The sequence below is a fragment of the Penicillium cinerascens genome (assembly GCF_028974065.1).
Source record: "Penicillium cinerascens strain IBT 15544 chromosome Unknown scaffold_4_segment0_segment1, whole genome shotgun sequence".
In the NCBI taxonomy this organism is placed as follows: domain Eukaryota; kingdom Fungi; phylum Ascomycota; class Eurotiomycetes; order Eurotiales; family Aspergillaceae; genus Penicillium; species Penicillium cinerascens.
This window is the reverse complement of record NW_026695298.1, coordinates 154,029-170,870: the sequence shown is the minus strand read 5'-3', so window position 1 is coordinate 170,870 and position 16,842 is coordinate 154,029. Positions and strand designations below refer to the sequence as shown.

At 52.5% G+C, this 16,842-nt stretch overlaps 8 protein-coding genes across 8 annotated transcripts; 4 read left to right on the top strand and 4 right to left on the bottom strand.

Annotated features, from left to right (window-relative positions):
- The first annotated feature begins 188 nt into the window (after window positions 1–188).
- N7498_009152 (putative kinesin family protein (KinA)) lies at window positions 189–3,470 on the top strand. Its single transcript, XM_058456208.1, has 5 exons — window positions 189–263; window positions 314–339; window positions 404–498; window positions 558–2,983; window positions 3,044–3,470. The coding sequence occupies exons 1-5, from the start codon at window positions 259–261 to the stop codon at window positions 3,270–3,272; spliced, it is 2,781 nt and encodes a 926-aa protein (XP_058303107.1). The 5' UTR covers window positions 189–258; the 3' UTR covers window positions 3,273–3,470.
- A 1,070-nt stretch (window positions 3,471–4,540) lies between these two features.
- Window positions 4,541–5,429, bottom strand: N7498_009151 (EF-hand domain-containing protein; the record flags this gene model as incomplete). The annotated part of the gene is made up of 4 exons (XM_058456207.1): window positions 4,541–4,720; window positions 4,772–5,067; window positions 5,141–5,226; window positions 5,419–5,429. 4 exons carry the CDS (start codon window positions 5,427–5,429, stop codon window positions 4,541–4,543), a joined length of 573 nt encoding a protein of 190 aa, XP_058303106.1.
- Window positions 5,430–5,937: 508 nt separating this feature from the next.
- Window positions 5,938–8,048, bottom strand: N7498_009150 (transmembrane 9 family protein; the record flags this gene model as incomplete). The annotated part of the gene is made up of 4 exons (XM_058456206.1): window positions 5,938–6,005; window positions 6,056–6,491; window positions 6,554–6,891; window positions 6,947–8,048. The coding sequence occupies 4 exons, from the start codon at window positions 8,046–8,048 to the stop codon at window positions 5,938–5,940; spliced, it is 1,944 nt and encodes a 647-aa protein (XP_058303105.1).
- Window positions 8,049–8,363: 315 nt separating this feature from the next.
- Window positions 8,364–9,500, top strand: lcp5 (small subunit rRNA maturation protein LCP5; the record flags this gene model as incomplete). Its single annotated transcript, XM_058456205.1, has 1 exon — window positions 8,364–9,500. The coding sequence occupies one exon, from the start codon at window positions 8,364–8,366 to the stop codon at window positions 9,498–9,500; it is 1,137 nt and encodes a 378-aa protein (XP_058303104.1).
- A 437-nt stretch (window positions 9,501–9,937) lies between these two features.
- N7498_009148 (uncharacterized protein) lies at window positions 9,938–10,683 on the top strand (the record flags this gene model as incomplete). The annotated part of the gene is made up of 3 exons (XM_058456204.1): window positions 9,938–9,950; window positions 10,014–10,226; window positions 10,277–10,683. 3 exons carry the CDS (start codon window positions 9,938–9,940, stop codon window positions 10,681–10,683), a joined length of 633 nt encoding a protein of 210 aa, XP_058303103.1.
- A 241-nt stretch (window positions 10,684–10,924) lies between these two features.
- N7498_009147 (flavin-containing monooxygenase) lies at window positions 10,925–12,540 on the bottom strand (the record flags this gene model as incomplete). The annotated part of the gene is made up of 2 exons (XM_058456203.1): window positions 10,925–12,202; window positions 12,256–12,540. The coding sequence occupies 2 exons, from the start codon at window positions 12,538–12,540 to the stop codon at window positions 10,925–10,927; spliced, it is 1,563 nt and encodes a 520-aa protein (XP_058303102.1).
- Window positions 12,541–13,259: 719 nt separating this feature from the next.
- On the top strand, window positions 13,260–15,276 carry N7498_009146 (uncharacterized protein; the record flags this gene model as incomplete). The annotated part of the gene is made up of 3 exons (XM_058456202.1): window positions 13,260–13,594; window positions 13,693–14,023; window positions 14,083–15,276. 3 exons carry the CDS (start codon window positions 13,260–13,262, stop codon window positions 15,274–15,276), a joined length of 1,860 nt encoding a protein of 619 aa, XP_058303101.1.
- Window positions 15,277–16,006: 730 nt separating this feature from the next.
- Window positions 16,007–16,339, bottom strand: N7498_009145 (uncharacterized protein; the record flags this gene model as incomplete). The annotated part of the gene is made up of 3 exons (XM_058456201.1): window positions 16,007–16,013; window positions 16,067–16,212; window positions 16,268–16,339. The coding sequence occupies 3 exons, from the start codon at window positions 16,337–16,339 to the stop codon at window positions 16,007–16,009; spliced, it is 225 nt and encodes a 74-aa protein (XP_058303100.1).
- Window positions 16,340–16,842: the final 503 nt, after the last annotated feature.

The following is a 16,842-nucleotide window of genomic DNA, read 5'->3' as shown; positions in this document are numbered from 1 at the left end:
CGGCCAATCCCAAAACGGGGCGACTGTCAACAAATCCACTCCTCACCTTCACTCTCTTACCCCGTCTGCTCGGGTTATCTGTTAGCCTTCTTGTTTTCTTTTCTTTCTTTCTTTCTTTCCTCCACGCGTGGAGCCCATATCCCTGAGCCCCCCTGGACCTCCCAGGCCAATAGTGAAACACCTCTACCCTCGGGATTTGTCTGCCCCTCCTTGGGGTCTGTTTGTGTCCCGTGAGAGGGCCAGTGAACTGCCAAAAAAATGGCGTGAGTACTTTCAACTAGCTCATTTGACTGGCACTGACTTCCTTTCGCAGGTCCGTCGGGTCGAACACCATTAAGGGTACGCACAACGTGGGATCCTCAACGGTGGAGAGAGAGTACAGCTAACCCCCTAACGCGTACAGTGGTCGCTCGATTCCGTCCCCAAAACAAGGTTGAACTAGCCTCCGGAGGCAAACCGATCGTCGAATTCGAAGGCGAAGAGTCATGTAGCATCCAGGTGAGCCCGGGCACCTGGGGAGGCCGTGGGGAATGATGCTAACGAGCATATGTGGGTAGTCCAATGAAGGCATGGGTGCCTTCACCTTCGACCGGGTGTTCCCCATGGATACTGCGCAAGACGACATCTTCAATTTCTCAATCCGGCCAACTGTCGACGACATTCTGAATGGTTACAACGGAACGGTGTTTGCATACGGTCAAACTGGTGCTGGAAAGTCGTATACCATGATGGGATCCGATATCGATGATGATGTGGGCAAAGGTGTTATTCCGCGTATTGTCGAGCAAATATTCGCCAGCATCCTCACCAGCCCGAGTAACATCGAGTATACCGTGCGAGTCAGTTATATGGAGATCTACATGGAGAGGATTCGCGATCTATTGGTGCCGCAGAATGACAACTTGCCGGTACACGAGGAGAAGGCTCGTGGAGTCTACGTCAAGGGATTGCTGGAAGTCTACGTCTCGAGCGTGCAAGAGGTCTACGAAGTGATGCGCCGTGGTGGAAATGCACGAGCCGTGGCTGCGACCAACATGAACCAGGAATCCTCTCGATCCCACTCCATTTTCGTTATTACCGTCAGCCAGAAGAACGTTGAAACCGGATCGGCCAAGAGCGGTCAACTCTTCTTGGTCGATTTGGCTGGTAGTGAGAAGGTCGGTAAGACGGGAGCCAGTGGTCAGACCCTGGAGGAAGCCAAGAAGATTAACAAGAGCTTGAGTGCCCTTGGTATGGTCATCAACGCTCTCACCGACGGCAAATCAAGTCATATCCCGTACCGCGACTCGAAACTCACTCGAATCCTCCAGGAATCCCTGGGTGGTAACTCTCGGACGACCCTCATCATCAACTGTTCGCCCAGTAGCTACAACGATGCGGAGACCATCTCGACCTTGCGTTTTGGTGTCCGAGCCAAGTCCATCAAGAACAAGGCAAAGGTCAATGCGGAACTCAGCCCGGCCGAGATGAAACAACTCTTGCGAAAGGCTCAAAGCCAGGTGACAAGCTTCGAATCCTATATTTCCGCCCTGGAGAGTGAAGTCAGCCAATGGCGTGGTGGTGACAGTGTCCCGAAGGACCAGTGGACCCCTGCACGGGGTAATGAGATTGCCAATGCCGTGAAAGCTGAGGCTCGTGCCCCTCGACCAGGAACCCCGTCACGCCTCCAGGAAACTGCTCGTGCCGAGACTCCACGCCCCGACTCTCGCGTTGGAGACCGTTCGAGCACACCCAGCCTGGTGCTGGAGAAGGACGAACGGGAGGAATTCCTTCGCCGCGAGAATGAACTGCAGGATTCACTCGCCGAGAAGGAGACCCATATCGCCAATGTGGAGCGCAGTCTCCGGGAGGCCCGCGAGGAGCTCAAGTCGATGAAGGAGAATGCTGGTCGGTCAGGCAAAGACAACGAGCGCTTGGAAACCGAAGTCAACGAATTGCGAATGCACCTGGAGAAAGTCTCGTATGAGAGCAAGGAGGCAGCGATTACCATGGATGGTCTGCGAGAGGCGAACTCGGAGCTCACTGTCGAGCTGGACGAGATGAAACAGCAGCTCCTCGATGTTCGCATGAAGGCCAAAGAGACCACCGCAGCTCTCGACGAGAAGGAAAAGAAGAAGGCCGAAAAGATGGCCAAAATGATGGCCGGATTCGACCTCGGCGACGATGTATTTTCCGACAACGAACGTAAACTACAAGACCTGATCGCCCGTGTGGATGCGCTGCACGAGATTAGCGCATCGGGAGAAATCATTGCACCCGATGACATCCTTGAGCTTCGCACAAATCTGTTGGAGACACAAGGCTTCATCCGACAGGCCGAGTTGACCATGAATGATCGAGGTGAATTTGGTGAGCTGCAGGACAGCCGCCGGGCAGATCTGGAGAAGAAATTGGACGAAGTCCAACGAGAATACGAAGGCCTCTTGACTCGCAACTTGGGCGAAACCGACGTGGAGGAGATCCGCGAGCGGCTGGAAAAGGCTTTCGTCGACCGAAAGGAGACCGAGAGCGCCGCAGTCGAGGAGCTTCGAACCCACATCACCCAAAAAGACGAGGAACTGTCCAAGCTGCGCAAATCCCTTGTCGATACCGAGTCCCGGACCTCGAGCAATGGTGCCGCGAGCAAGACCCTGCAGCAGCAGATTGCCGAATTCGACGCCATGAAGAAGTCTTTGATGCGTGACTTGCAGAACCGCTGTGAGCGTGTTGTCGAGCTCGAAATTTCCCTGGACGATGCTCGTGAGCAGTACAACAACGTGCTTCGATCGTCGAACAACCGTGCCCAGCAGAAGAAGATGGCCTTCTTGGAACGCAACCTGGAACAATTGACGCACGTCCAGCGACAGTTGGTGGAGCAGAACAGCAGTCTGAAGAAGGAAGTTGCCATCGCCGAGCGAAAGCTAATTGCACGGAACGAACGCATTGCCAGCCTGGAGAGCTTGCTTCAGGAGAGCCAAGAGAAGTTGACCCAAGCCAACCACCGGTACGACCTTTGTGTACACCTCGCTCATCCACGTTTTGCCGATACTGACAACTACACTAGATTCGAGGCCCAGCTTACTGCTGTCAAAGAGCGCCTGGAGGCTGCGAAGCAGGGCTCTACCCGGGGCCTTCCCACCATGGACGGCAACGGGAGTTTCAGCTTTGGAGGATCCCGCATTGCGAAGCCGCTGCGTGGCGGGGGTGGATCGGACGGGCCGACGAATGCGACCGTCGCGGGCGTACAATCGCAAGAGGCGCCGGGCAAGCGCACGAGCTGGTTCCGCAAATGATCCTACAACACCCTCAGAAGAGTGTTCGTCCGTGGCGATGCTACTCCTGAAACTCGACAGCTGTCTGCCATGGGCACCGGACATCTTCCAGTTTGTCCTGCTGTCACTGGCTTTGGGCTGATCGTGATCTCTTCCTAACGCCGTCCTACGAGTCTCGTCTCATTTCCTTGCTTTTCCTCGTGGCTCGTCCACTGTGGCAGGACCTTCTTGTGATTTCCTTTTGACGTTCGATTGCGTCGCTTTTCTCTTCCCATTCCAGTACATTAGATCGCGCCCTGCGGGGGGGACTGGAGATCTGAGGATCTCCCTGATACCCATTGTACATCAACCCCAGATAGAATGCAGTGGAGCTGGTAAGTAGTCTACGAGATGGAGCGTGGGGGGTGAGACGATATGTTATATATGCCACGATAGTCCCAAGACTTATTTTCAGTGTTTGATATCTCATCTAAATGATTATTAAAGATTCGAAAGGGTTCCGGAAGTCCGAGATGGGTGAGAAGCGCAGCGAAATCGTGAGGCCTGAATGAAGCAGCAAACCGGCAAGGGCCTGCCTGATATGTACTCCAGGCAGCGCAATTCACCTTTTCTCACTTCTCATTTTCCTTTTCGCTTCTCTATATCTCCGACATCACAGCTTATGGAATGTCAATTTACTCCAACCACTCCCGGCGGTAATGAGGCGGCCTCGGTGGCCAGCGAGGGAGTCACATTTTCGGCAATGGACAGGAAAGTTGAATATCAGATAGGGCGAGCCAAGCGGCAGCCTTCCCACTCCACTCGGAGGATCCACCCGTCATATACCAACTGCCGCCTAGCCCGGTCTAGAACTGACGAGACCGGGACCTTTGCAGCATGCACTAGCGTAGAGACATGAAGGCGCTTGTGTTCCTCAGCGGTCGAAGGGGAAGCTCGGGAACGGTCTCACGCGGACTCACGACCGAGTGCATCGCAGACGGGGCGCTAGGGCCATGCTGGTCAAGACATGCAGGCCCAGGGATGGATTGGCATCGAGCTTATCTGAAAGACAAGGACGAAGCTATGAAAGAAAAAGCGCTTGGCAAGTTGGAGGCCAAGATGGAAAGCGAGTCACGAGACTGGAAGCACGATATACAAGTTGCATACTTTGACTACGAGAGGTCATGTACAGAAGAGGGGCATGGTATGAAGAAACCAAGGAAAAGAATGCCAATGCAAATACAGAATTCCCCCCCAGTCTCTTAAAATGGAAATAATTGCGCCGCCTTCGCCCGAGCGAGATCCTCAAACTATACCAACCCGTCGTATAGCGATAGCGCACTGACAATCGTCTCGTCGCGCTTGCTGCCCTCCTTGAACTCTTCGAGGTCCAGGCTGCCATTCTCATCCTTGTCCATCATCCGGAAGATCTTCCGCACCCGCTTCTCCGGGGTATCCTCGTCCTCCGGCAGCTTCACCATCGATCCCACCTAAAGCGCGTCAGTGACGGTCATATAACGATGTACGTGCCGGTCACCTACCATCTTGTAAATCGCCTCGACAATGGCCAGCATCTCGTCGTAAGTGATCTTGCCGTCGCCATCAATATCGTACAGTTGGAAGGCCCAGTCGAGCTTGTCCTCCATCTTGCCTCGCGAGGTCACCGATAATGCGCAAATGAACTCCTTGAAATCGATCATGCCGCTGTTGTCCGAGTCGAATACGCGGAACACATAATTTGCAAATGAGGATGGATCACCGAAGGGAAAGAATTGCCGGTAGATTTTCTGGAACTCCTCCTTGGTCAAGGTGCCCGACGGGCAGTCCTTCAGGAATCCTGGAAAGTGGTCAGCCACACTGGACACTTCATTGCGCGGCGAGACGATCAACCCCATCCCGTTCTCACATACCTTTATACCATTGCTGGAGCTCCTTCTTGTCGAAGTGGGTTGCCCTTTGCAACTCGTCCAGCTGCGTGGGCGAGAGCTTCGATTGCCTGCGCACGAGTCAATATCCAGAAGTTGAAGGGCCTGAAAACGGTCGCTCAATAACCCGGAAGGTAGGACCAGTCGTGACCACCTCGGAACGTCACTCTAAAGAAAGCGATTCCGTCGTTCCAGGCGGTTCCGCCCAAGTCCATCCCGCCGGGGCGTCCGAGTTCAGTGAGGCCAGATCGGGTCGGACTCACGACTTGCCCATGGTCAAACACCCAGAACCTCAGTTATAAATTCAGGCACATGCACGTCGAACTTCCACAGGATCGCCAGGGGGACGTCTTGGAGGCGATGGAGGAAGGGAGATGGGTGACGCGGGGTAGAAACGGGGGGACGAAGTGTGGCTGAGTCGCGGTGGCGGGGAATCGACGTAAGGGATCGTTCGCGTACGAAACCGAAGCAGGGAGAAGAGCGATTGAGGAAAGTCGCTTTGATACGTTCAAGGAAACAGAGTACAGAAGGAGAAAAGCGAAGGTGACAAGAAAGATGAATGGCGAGTCGAGACCATCCTCGGCCTTGGCATGACACCACTACGAAATTACCGCCTTCCGCTATATACACGTTGTACACTTTATCCTCCCACCCCGGAAATGCCGGATACCAATATCGTCGTAAAAAATATATCTCATATGCAATCATCTCCAGGCTAACAAGACACGCGAAGAACGGGCCGGGACGGGGTGTCCCGGTGTCCCGGCCCATGAAAGGTGGGTTTAGTCCACCTTGATAGAGCCGTAGATGCGATAAATAAACGCCCAACTGGCGAAGAAACCAATCGAACCTAGAAAAGTCAGTCAGGAATCGATTCGAAGACGAGCGAAATAGACAAACCGGTAAGGATAAAGACGACAAAGCCAATCAGGGCCGAGTAGCCCATGTAGAGGACAGCGCCAGTCAGCCCGCCAAAGCTCACTCTCGTTGCCCAAAAGATGAGTGCGTTGACGAACACGTAGCCACCCGTCATACCCGCACCGGCAAAAGCACGCCAGTGCCACCGGTAGTTCTCTGCACACAGCAGGAAGTATACCAGCAGAATGGTGGTAGCCGCGGAGGTGATGATCATCAGGCCGTAGCACAGGAAGAGGAACCCAAACATGTAATAGATCTTGCTGGTCCAGAGCGAGGTCATGATGAAGTACAGCTCAACGAAGATGGCACCAAAGGGAAGAATGCCGGTGAGGAGAATCGATGGGATAGTGCGGAGGCTGCCGGCCATCGGAGGCACCTGGCGTGGGATTTGGTTTGTCTTGGTCGGGCCTTCGATTGGCTAACGGCGAAGCAGATTAGTACAAGACGTAGACAGGAGGCAGAAACAGAACGATCACATACAGCTTGCCTGAATCCAAGCCAGCTACCGGCAAAACTCAGCGGCACGCTGATGACGAACCAGATCAGGACCAGTGCCAGCATGGTGCCAAAAGGCACCGCACCGCTGGAGCCCTTGGCCCAGACGAAAAGGTTGAGTAGGAAGAACGTGCCGAAGATAATTCCGGGAATCAACAGTGGGGTCAAGACAATGTTGCGTTTCCAGGCCTCGCCGCCGAAAGCTTTGTATACTCGTGCTGACACGTATCCACCAATGGCACCGAACAAAGCGGAAATCAAGAGAATCGCAGTGGCCAAGAAGCCGCGGTTGGCAGGCGAAAGGAGACCGAGGAGTGCGAATGCTATATGGATCGGATTAGTTTGCGACGCACGATTTCAAGAGAGAGATCAACTGACCAACAGTTACACCCGTCATCATAAATAGCTGAGCACCATTGCCCAGCATAATACTCAGCAACAACGGGGACTTGGGGCAACGGAAGACGTCACCGTGAACGAGCTTCCACCCGGAGTCTTCCTGGATACCATCCTCGACGGCGGCCGAGGTGCCATCGAGATCGTCCAAGCTGATCGCGTCCAGCCGGTTGTAGCGCGCAATGTCCTTCTTGAGCGCACGAACGAGAATCATGCTCACCATGCCCACGAGGAAAACCACGAAGACGGCGGAGTTGATAAGTGAAAACCAGTGGATCTTAGGGTCATAGACGTGCAGGTATTTGTCCCATCGAGTGGCCCACGCCGTACGAGATTCCCTCCAGTAAACACTGTAGGTCCAGGTAACTGGGGTATCCACATCCTCACTCAGAGTCAGGAGGTTCCGCTGGGTGCCACACTCAGCAGTCCCGTCGTCCAGGACTCGTGAATCGCGGCGAGACTCGGGCTGCACCAGCACACCCACCACCCGGAGCTTGTCTTTACCGCCGTATCCAACTCGGTGGTAATCAATTAGGAGATTAAAGTGATTGTTCAGCACGGCCTGTCCGTTGTCATCCAGATCGCCCAGGGAGAATCCCGGGCTATAGAAATCGGTATCGGTGTTGCCGTCGTGATTCAGCTGCGCGGCGGGCAGTCCATCCACGAGCCAGTTGATGTTATAACCTTGAGAAATGCGGCGATTGGTGAATTTGGCGCCCCGAGAGTCGAAAATAACCTCACCGCAGATTGCTTTACACGTCTCATTTTGAGCCATGTGCAGCTCCAGTGGGGAGGTGCGAATGCGGTCGCCGAACAGAATGCTTCCCAATGATTCTCTTACATCTTGGGCACCGCCTTCTGGTCGACAGAAATGAAGCGCAGGGTGGTAGTAGTCGTATGCAAAGACAGAATGTAGCTGGTCATCGCGTGATAGACCGGGCGTCAGGTGGTTGACATAGAGCGGAACGGATTGGCCCTTGTCGTAGGAGGTCGGGGCAACACCAGGAAGATAGAAGGCGGAAGACAGTGAGGGGATAGTGAGGAGGACCGAGGTGAGGAGGGAGGGCCGATCGGTGAACCGCATGGTGAGCGTCGAGAATTCGGGGGTTGCTCAAATCAGCCGCATGGGAAATATGGTCAGGCGGTGATGCAGTTCAAACAGAAAGCTCACAGCAAGAGCATAGACAGTCCCAGCAGGGATTTACAGCTTCATGCGTGCTGGTACAGAAAATGAGGGTGAGCTAGGTGAGGCATCAGAAAGGACAGGATGACCCCCGTTGGACAATGACGGCGGATGCCTCGCGAACACGTGATGATCACCTCCATCACGTGCTGATAAGGAAAAATTTCCCAGATTTTGACGCAAGCGCGCCGTTCCATGTTGATTTCTACATCTGCCATGGCTTCAGACACTGCGCCTTCGCGCGCTCAGAGCTTGTCTACGCTGCTTGATAATCTCAAATCATGTCTCACTAGCGCTGCTTCCTCTTTGCCAGCTCCCCGCAAGGAAGCCCCCTCCGACATCTCGATTGAGCCTCCGCAAGACGGCATCTCGCTCCTCGATACCAAGAGCGAAATTCTCCTTTCCTACCTCCACAACCTCGTTTTCTTGATCATTTTCCAATTGCGAAACGCTTCGTCAAAGCAGGACCTCAAGGACTCCGAAGATGTCGCGGATGCCCCCATCCGAGAGGAGGCCGTGAAAAAGCTAGTCGAGCTCCGAGTCTTCCTCGATCGCGGTGTGCGTCCGCTGGAGGGCCGTCTGAAGTATCAGGTCGACAAAGTGGTGAAGGCGGCAGAGGATGCGGAACGTACGGAACGTCCTGGCCGGTCGCGCAAGTCCAAGAAATCCCGCAAGGGCAGCCATGGTAGTGACCACGGATCATCGGACGAGGACGATACAAGCGGCAGTGATGAGGAGGAGGAGGATATGGATGAGATGGCTTACCGACCCAATGTGGCTGCATTCTCCAAGGCCAAGCCGGAGGAGAACAAGTCTCAGGCCAAATCAGTCACCGAAGAGCCGAGTGATGGTATCTACCGCCCGCCGAAGATCATGCCGACTGCCCTCCCCTCGACTGATCGCCGTGAAAGAGAGGATCGTCGCCCCCGCCGGTCCAATGTCATCGACGAGTTCGTCAACGCCGAGATGTCGTCCGCGCCCATGGCCGAACCCAGCATTGGTAGTACCATCATCGCCGGTGGTCGACAGACCAAGTCTAAGAAAGACCGGGAGCATGAAGCTGACCGGACCCGATACGAAGAAACCAACTTTGTCCGTCTGCCCAAGGAGACCAAGAAGGAGAAAGCTAAGCGCGGCGGTGGCCGGGACGCTACATTTGGTGGAGACGAATGGAAGGGCCTTACCGAGGGTGCTGATCGCATTGAGCGTCTTACTCGACGTGGCAAGAGCGGCGGCGCCGCTCTGGAGAAGAGTCGGAAGAGAAAGAATGATGATGGGCAGCGCGGTGATGGCGTGGGCATGGGCGAGATCTTCGATAAGCGCCGGAAGAAGATTGATAGTTGGAAGCGATAAGTGTGCTATGGGGCTGATTCCTTTTCTTTTATTTGCAACAGACCTCGAGTCTACGAACATCACGGAGTTGGCATGGCTATCAAAAACAAATTCACCACCGCTACAAGTTGTTCCTACTTGTACATTATTTCATCCATAGATACCTTCACGCATCCATCTTAAACGTGCTTCCATCCGGGGACGATTAACTGGACTCGGCATATGGGCATAATCCGAGGCAACCCAAAGCTACAAACATAATCGATTTATCCGAGAGTATTTAGAATCACTTGGAAGTATATAAAACAAAAAGAAAAGTCAAAACCGCGACATTCACATGTCAGGGGTAAAGTATGCCGATCCTCGGGCAGATGATGTCATTGCCTCCCGACTTGCTATCGCAAGGTCTCGCGGCCGACTCTTCTGACACTACTTGCAGACTTGCAAATCTGTTGATCATGGAGAACCCAGGTACGTTCCATTGCGTTGAATTCCTACATAGTGTACGCGTGAGCTCAACTAATTGATTGACAGTGGTCGAAATTCCGGCGCTGATCCATCATCTCACTCAGTCGTCGCCAACGTTACAACAGAAGACTCTGGAGCAGTTCTTTACAAGCGATGCATCCTTTGTCCATCCTTTCTGTCGAGTTCCCAGCTTTGAAGGGAGCCGATGGTGGATATTGAAGGTCTTTCAGTGGTATAAGATCATGTCACCACGCATTAAGATGGATATTCATTCAATCGGTGAGTAAGGCTTCTATGCGGAGACTCTCCCGTTGCTAACAATTCCGTAGCATTCGATGAAGATCATCTCAAACTCTACGTTCAAATGTCTCAGGTCTTTTCAATTTGGATTGTGCCGTTCCACGTTGCATCGGTGACACTGACGACCGTCCTGGATCTCACCACCGACTCGAAGAAGGCCAGCTCCTCGGCAAACGGCGCTCGCCCGCTGTACTACATTTCTAAGCAGGAGGATTTGTATCAGACCTCCGAGTTTGCCAAGTTCATCTTGCCGCACGTGGGGCACTGGCTGGTTACCAGCTGGCATCTGATTGCAACGTTATTCTGCTTACTTGGTGTGACGTTGCTATGGCCGATGCTTTGGCTGGAGGAGAATGGGTATCTTCCGGGCCGGATCGCTCAGGGAAACCTGGCCTATAACATTGACCGTAAGGTTTCGGAGATCAAGAAACATTGATTCCGGGCCTCATTTAAAAATTTGTTTGTACGATCTTACTTTTTCACATGATATGAAACTCGATGCTTGAAGCATTGTTATCTTTTCGCTGTTCTAACTTGTAATTTTGAAACTAAGTGAAAATGGAAAATCGTTATCGGCGCTAATCATCACGAACTCGATTGCTTTTGCCGTATGCATGAAACCCTTCGTCATGTCGTTTGTATCGCACATCAAGCCTGAGATTGTTTTGCGCTCCCCGCTAATTATTCTTGTGCTGCTTCTTCAACTCCTTGCGGAAGTTGTTCTCTTGCTCGACAAACATCAAGGGCAAAGCACGCCCAAGACCAAAGAACACGAACAGAGCCCACTTCCACCGGAACGGGTTGATGAGCAAGACAAACACGTACCAGTAGATAAGCTCGGCGTAGGTAAAGAAATCAAAGGCGTTGGTGGGCGAGAAACGCTTCATAAACCGTGTGAAATCGATCCAGGTCTTCATCCATTCTTCCGTGGGGCGGGTCAACGGGTCGGTCATGAACATGATCAAGAACCGAGTGTAGATACCGATATGCATGTTGCCCACAGTGCCGATGGCATTGACGTACGTGCTGTTGTTTGCACAGATGTCTGGGTACTTGGGCGGGAAGACCTGAAGGTACCAGTTGGGTGGACCGTACGGCTCTTGGAAAACCTCGTCCGGTAGGAAGGTCAGAGAGGGTCGCTTGAAACCGGTTGCCATCACGATAATATCACCCTCAACCAGCCCTTCACGGCCAGGGCCACCCTTGGGAACACCTTGGGCACGGTGGTTAAACATCACGCCGTGCTCCTCAACCGAGACGATATCTCCTCGCAACCAATGGGCCTTGCCCTCGCGGATTTGATCGAACAGTTGAGAGTTGGCCATGGGAGTCTGAGTGAAGATCCCGTCATCGGTCGGAGCAATGTCTTCGAGGTCGCGGTAGAAGAACTTTTTCAGCAGCGATTCAGGAATCCAGGAAAGACATGTTTCCTGTCCAAAGACGTTGAGCGCCAGTAGAGACTGCACCAGCACATTTCGCGGGATGATCCATTTGTCGGAGCGCGAAAGCACATCAATCTCCGCCGCACCAGACTTGACTGCGAACTCGAGAGCTTCGATTGCGCTGGCACCACCACCGACGATCAGAATCTTCTTGCCCTTGGCGTTTTTACCGTCCAAGTTGGAGGAATGGTAGATCTGACCCTTGAATCTGTCCTGGTCGGGCAAAGAAGGCATCTGTGGCTCTCCACAGACTCCCACGGCCGTGAGCACACCGTCGAAGCGGCCGTATTGGTCCTCGTCATTGTTGATAATCCATTGCCCGTTCTCAGTTTTCTTGACCGATGTGACACGGGTGTCGAACACCGTGCGTCGCTGAAGATCATAGCGCTTCCAGAGGTTGACAATTTGTTCCTTAATTTGTTTCTGACTGGGGTAGGCATTGTCATAATGGACCGAGGGGTGGAACCGGTACATCAAACTGTGCACCTGGAGGGCAGACGTGGAATTGACCCTCTGTAACCGGGTTAGCATACAATCGACGGCCTTGGTAGGTAAAATAGCCTTACACTCCAGATACCACCCAAGCCGCGGTCTTTGGATCTAGACTCGAAGATCTGCACGTCGAAGCCATGACCCACACAGTGAGCAGCGGAAGAAACTCCAGTCAGACCAGCGCCAATGACGGCAACCCTCTTGCGTGGGATGTTTGAATCGCTAGTCGCATCTGGTGGTGGGGGGACGGGTGAAAAGACATATCGAAGGACCGACTGGGTAATCAAGTAGAGCCAGGTGAAGGTCCAGACAATTGGGTGTCGGATCACGGACGGGATGGACGATTGAGTGGCCGCCATGGCGAAAAAAGTGAAGTATGCCTTTTGAGATTTCACCCATGGACCTGAGACGTGGACTTTTTGTAGTTTGGGTAGAGAAGTGACGTGATGGAGTGAAGAGAAAAGACAAGGCACCGTCTTCATGTGATTCTCATCTGGTGGAACGATGCATGACATCATGCAGGGCCGGCCGGCTTCTGTACCGCCGCCTCGGCAAGCCGTCGGAGTCTCTCGGGGCTAAGAATCGTGGAGTGTAGCTGGCTGGCATAATGAAAAGGAATATACTGCTCTGAACTGAGGTTCACAGCCATTGGAGTCTGAAAGGGGTTGCACACTTGCAAATGCAAGATCGGAGACTTTCGTGCTCTGCAATCGAACCGTTCTAGAGAGAGAAATCTCCGATTGGCAACTGCTACGTGGGAACGACTCCACCTGTAACTCCCTCTATTTACATTGAAAATGGTAAATTCCAAAATAGCACTCTTGATCTGAATCCTCAGCCATGAAAAGTGCAAGCTCACGGATGGCCCCAAAGGCGGTGAACGCGCGTGACTATTCTGCCGCCGGAGCTCTGTCTTTCGCTCGCGGCGTCTTATCTCTTTCTTTCCCGCTGAAGATGCGCGAATGACCGACTCTCATTTGCAGTACGATCCCGCCATGACTGCAAATTTATTCTCTCTCCTCTAAGTCCCATAATCTCCCTCCAATCCAGCCACCGGTCCTTCTCCGACCCGTTCATGATGGCGGGCCAGACCCCCATCTTGGACCAATTCCTCCGCAGCATCACCGATTTGGTCCAGAACCGCGATGGCGCCAAGTTGCAGGACTTCCTGCAGATCGAACCCCCGCTTTCCGACATCTATCAGCAAATGATCCAGGAATTGCGCCAGCGATACCCTAGTCCTCAAGGCGATAATGGACTGCTGCAACGGTGTGAAGGACTGGTCCCGCGTACCAAAGGTAGCTCATCGTGGATGGCTTTCCCAACCTTTATGAAGCTATACTTTGCATTCCTGCGCGATGTGAACGTTGATAACCTGCTGGAGACCTACAATCGACTCAGGGGACTGCTGAAGTAAGTGACCAAACCGAGAAGATTCGGGCGTAATGTTCGCGCATACACCATGGACAATGGACCGAAGGGCTAACCGGTGTCTCTGCTTTCCTAAATAGCCAGTGCGTGATGGCCCTCGGAGACAGTCAAATGGGTGTCATTGTGCTTCCAACCGTTCTTTATCTGTCGAAAGTCCTGGCAAAATTGGCTATGGGATTGGATCGCCGACCCGAGCTCATAGCGCATATCCTGCGCTCGGAGGGTCTTGTCGATCGCGAGGAAAACATCGAAAAAGTGACATTGGTAGAACAGTCGGCGAATGTGGTACGCGAAGCGTTTATCAAGTGCTTGACCGACCGTTCCGGCACTCCAGGTCCACACGGGAAGCCCGAGGGCAAGCGCATTGGGATCTACCTCATGGCCAATCTATGTCTCAAACTGCTTTTTCAAGTAAGCGCCTATTCCCTTGTGTGTTCACCGGTTTTCTCGTATCTGATGATAATTCTTAGTGCGGTAAACTTCGAAATGCCGAACAGATGTTTGCCAGCATCAGCGCCCAGTCGCCTCCTTTGGCCCATTTCCCTGCTTCCCAACGTGTCACTTATCTCTACTACCTTGGGCGCTATCTTTTCTCCAACAATCTCTTTTACCCTGCGCTGATCGCCTTGCAATCTGCCTATGACCAATGCCACCGCCAAGCACTCAGCCAGCGACACTTGATTCTCACCTACCTGATCCCGTGCAACATCATCATGGGCCGTTTTCCATCTCAAACACTCCTACAAAGGCCCGAGGCTCGGGGTTTGGCGGAACACTTTGAACCTTTGCGCCGTTTGATCATTCGCGGGGACTATATTGCATTCCGCCAGCATCTCTCCCTTGGCTCATCGAATGCTCAATGGTTCTCACGAAAGGGAGTCCTGCTTGCCCTCCGTAACCGGTGTGAAATCCTGGTGTGGCGGTCGTTCTGCCGAAGGGTATTTATCGAGGGTGGGTTTCACGGGGACACCCAGGCGAACGGGCAGCGTGGACCACCACCGTATCTTTATTTGCAGAAGCTGGCAGTGGCCACACGATGGCTGAGATCCAAGCATGGGCAATTGCCCATCAATGACAATAGCAATTCCATCATGGCGCAAGATTATGGGTCGCAGACTATCTCCGAGCCAACGGATCCTGATTATGCAGATCTCGAAGACCCGAACCGCGCGACTGCCTCGGATGCTGATCAAAGTATATTGGAAAAATATGGCGACTATATTGCTCCGGAGAGTTTCTTTGGTGAGGGTGGTCATTTACAGGAAAATGTGCCGGGCCATTTGGTCGATGGCGATCCGGACGCCGATTTCGACGATCTCGAATTGGACCCGTATGCTGATATTGATGATCTTGAAGCGGATCAGCCTTCTCTTCTCATGCGGGAAATAGAATCCATCCTCTCTTCATTACTTACACAGGGATTGATGCGCGGCTACCTCACGCACCGCAATCCTCGATTTGCAATTCCCGGTGCCCGACTTCGGGGCGCTCTGCCGACGGGATTCCCCAATGTTTGGCAAACAATCTCGGCCCGTGAAAAGGAGGACTCCAGCGTCCCCGGGTGGGTTCGGCCTCCACCGCGCACCACGTTTGGCGGCCCGGCAATGGTTAGCGGTGGCCGGGTTGTGAATCTCTCGGGGGCTCGACCGGTTGGAGTGCAGTAAGGGCGCACTACGCCCCAAGATTTATGAATTGATCGCGTTAATGATACCTCGTACGTCATACCCAATTGAAATTTTTTTTTTTTTTTTTTCCATAAATTGAAGTTTGAAGTTTGAGCTGCCTCTATCCAGCTATCCAGCTATCCAGCTGTCAACCACACATAGACCCCACTAAGGGTATTTATTGGGATTCAGTATTATCCACGGATAGCGACAGATCGCGCGAAGTTTCTGCATATATGATCGAAATAATTATGGCAACTACGAAGTAGTCTGACCTGGGAACCTCATCAAATCGTCGCGAGAAAAGAACCTTTCACATAGGTCTCTTACCAAAGTCTATGCTGGTACTGTACATAAAGCACATTGAACGGGCAATCAGGGTTCACTAAAAGTGGAAAGATAGAGCGCTTTGAAACCGTCCAAGAAACACATACAGCTCTTATTTAAGCTGTAGTGTTCGAAGTTCAACAATCTGCATTTCTGTAGCTCACTTTCAGGGCTGGGCAGACTCTGGTGTTTTCTACCACCTTGCAAGATTACTGGTTTACAAATGCAGAAGACGAAGCGGTCAGGTTCGAAAATTCCTTACTTCTGGACATAGGACGTAGCAATATAAACCAAATACTTAAGTACAAATCCTCCGTTCTTCATCGCGTTGTCAGACAAATACTGATTGATAAAACTTAGTCAGACTGTCAAAGCCTGAGTACTGCTTTACGATGCATCGTCTTTAGAAGCTAAAGAGTAAACATTAGTCAATGCTTTTCTCATATCGGGGGATATTCCATACAGCATCATCAATTTCTCAGCCTTCATTGGCTTCTCCATTCCCCCCGAGGCAGAGGCAGAGGCAGATGGAGTGGCATGAGCTGTGGGTGTAGCCCTCTTCGTTGGCATCGACATAGGCTTTGATGAGGTTGCAGGAACCTCAATACCCTAGATGTACGTTAATCATGACATTGCCTTAGTATTCACCGATGAGAGTATTCACCGTCTTGGACACTCCGAAGGGGATAGCCACTGCAGTTGCCACAAACAGAGCGTAGACGAAGTCGAAACGCATTTTGGAGAGTGGAATAGAAGTTGGAGTTGCGAATAACTTGAAATGATAGCAGTTGGCTTGGAATATTTGGGATTGTCGAGTTGGTTGAGGATGAACATGAGAAGCCTGCAGGCACAAGGCCATTATATAGTCGGTTAGAGATCGACCAAGGTCTTGTTGATGGTATCATCGCCAGGGACCTAGTAGGTCGATATGAAGTGCACATCCTTCCAAACATTTGAAGGTTACCTCTGAGGGCGGGGGAGCAGCCAATCATGTTTGCCACGAGATGGCTCACTCTGGAATAAGCTCACGGGAATTTTTGCTAAACACCTTGTTTGGAGCTTCTGGTATATGCGAGCTTTATGCTGTGATGTCAACGGAATGTGGGAAGCGTGTCGCTCCATGTTTGGTGACATACGGATTCCATCAAGTCCGATGCCCCTTGATTTACATGGATAGAAACCTGATTGAGATGGGGAACACAGAGCCATTTATTCTGTGCCGCAGAGGAAGTGAGTGGG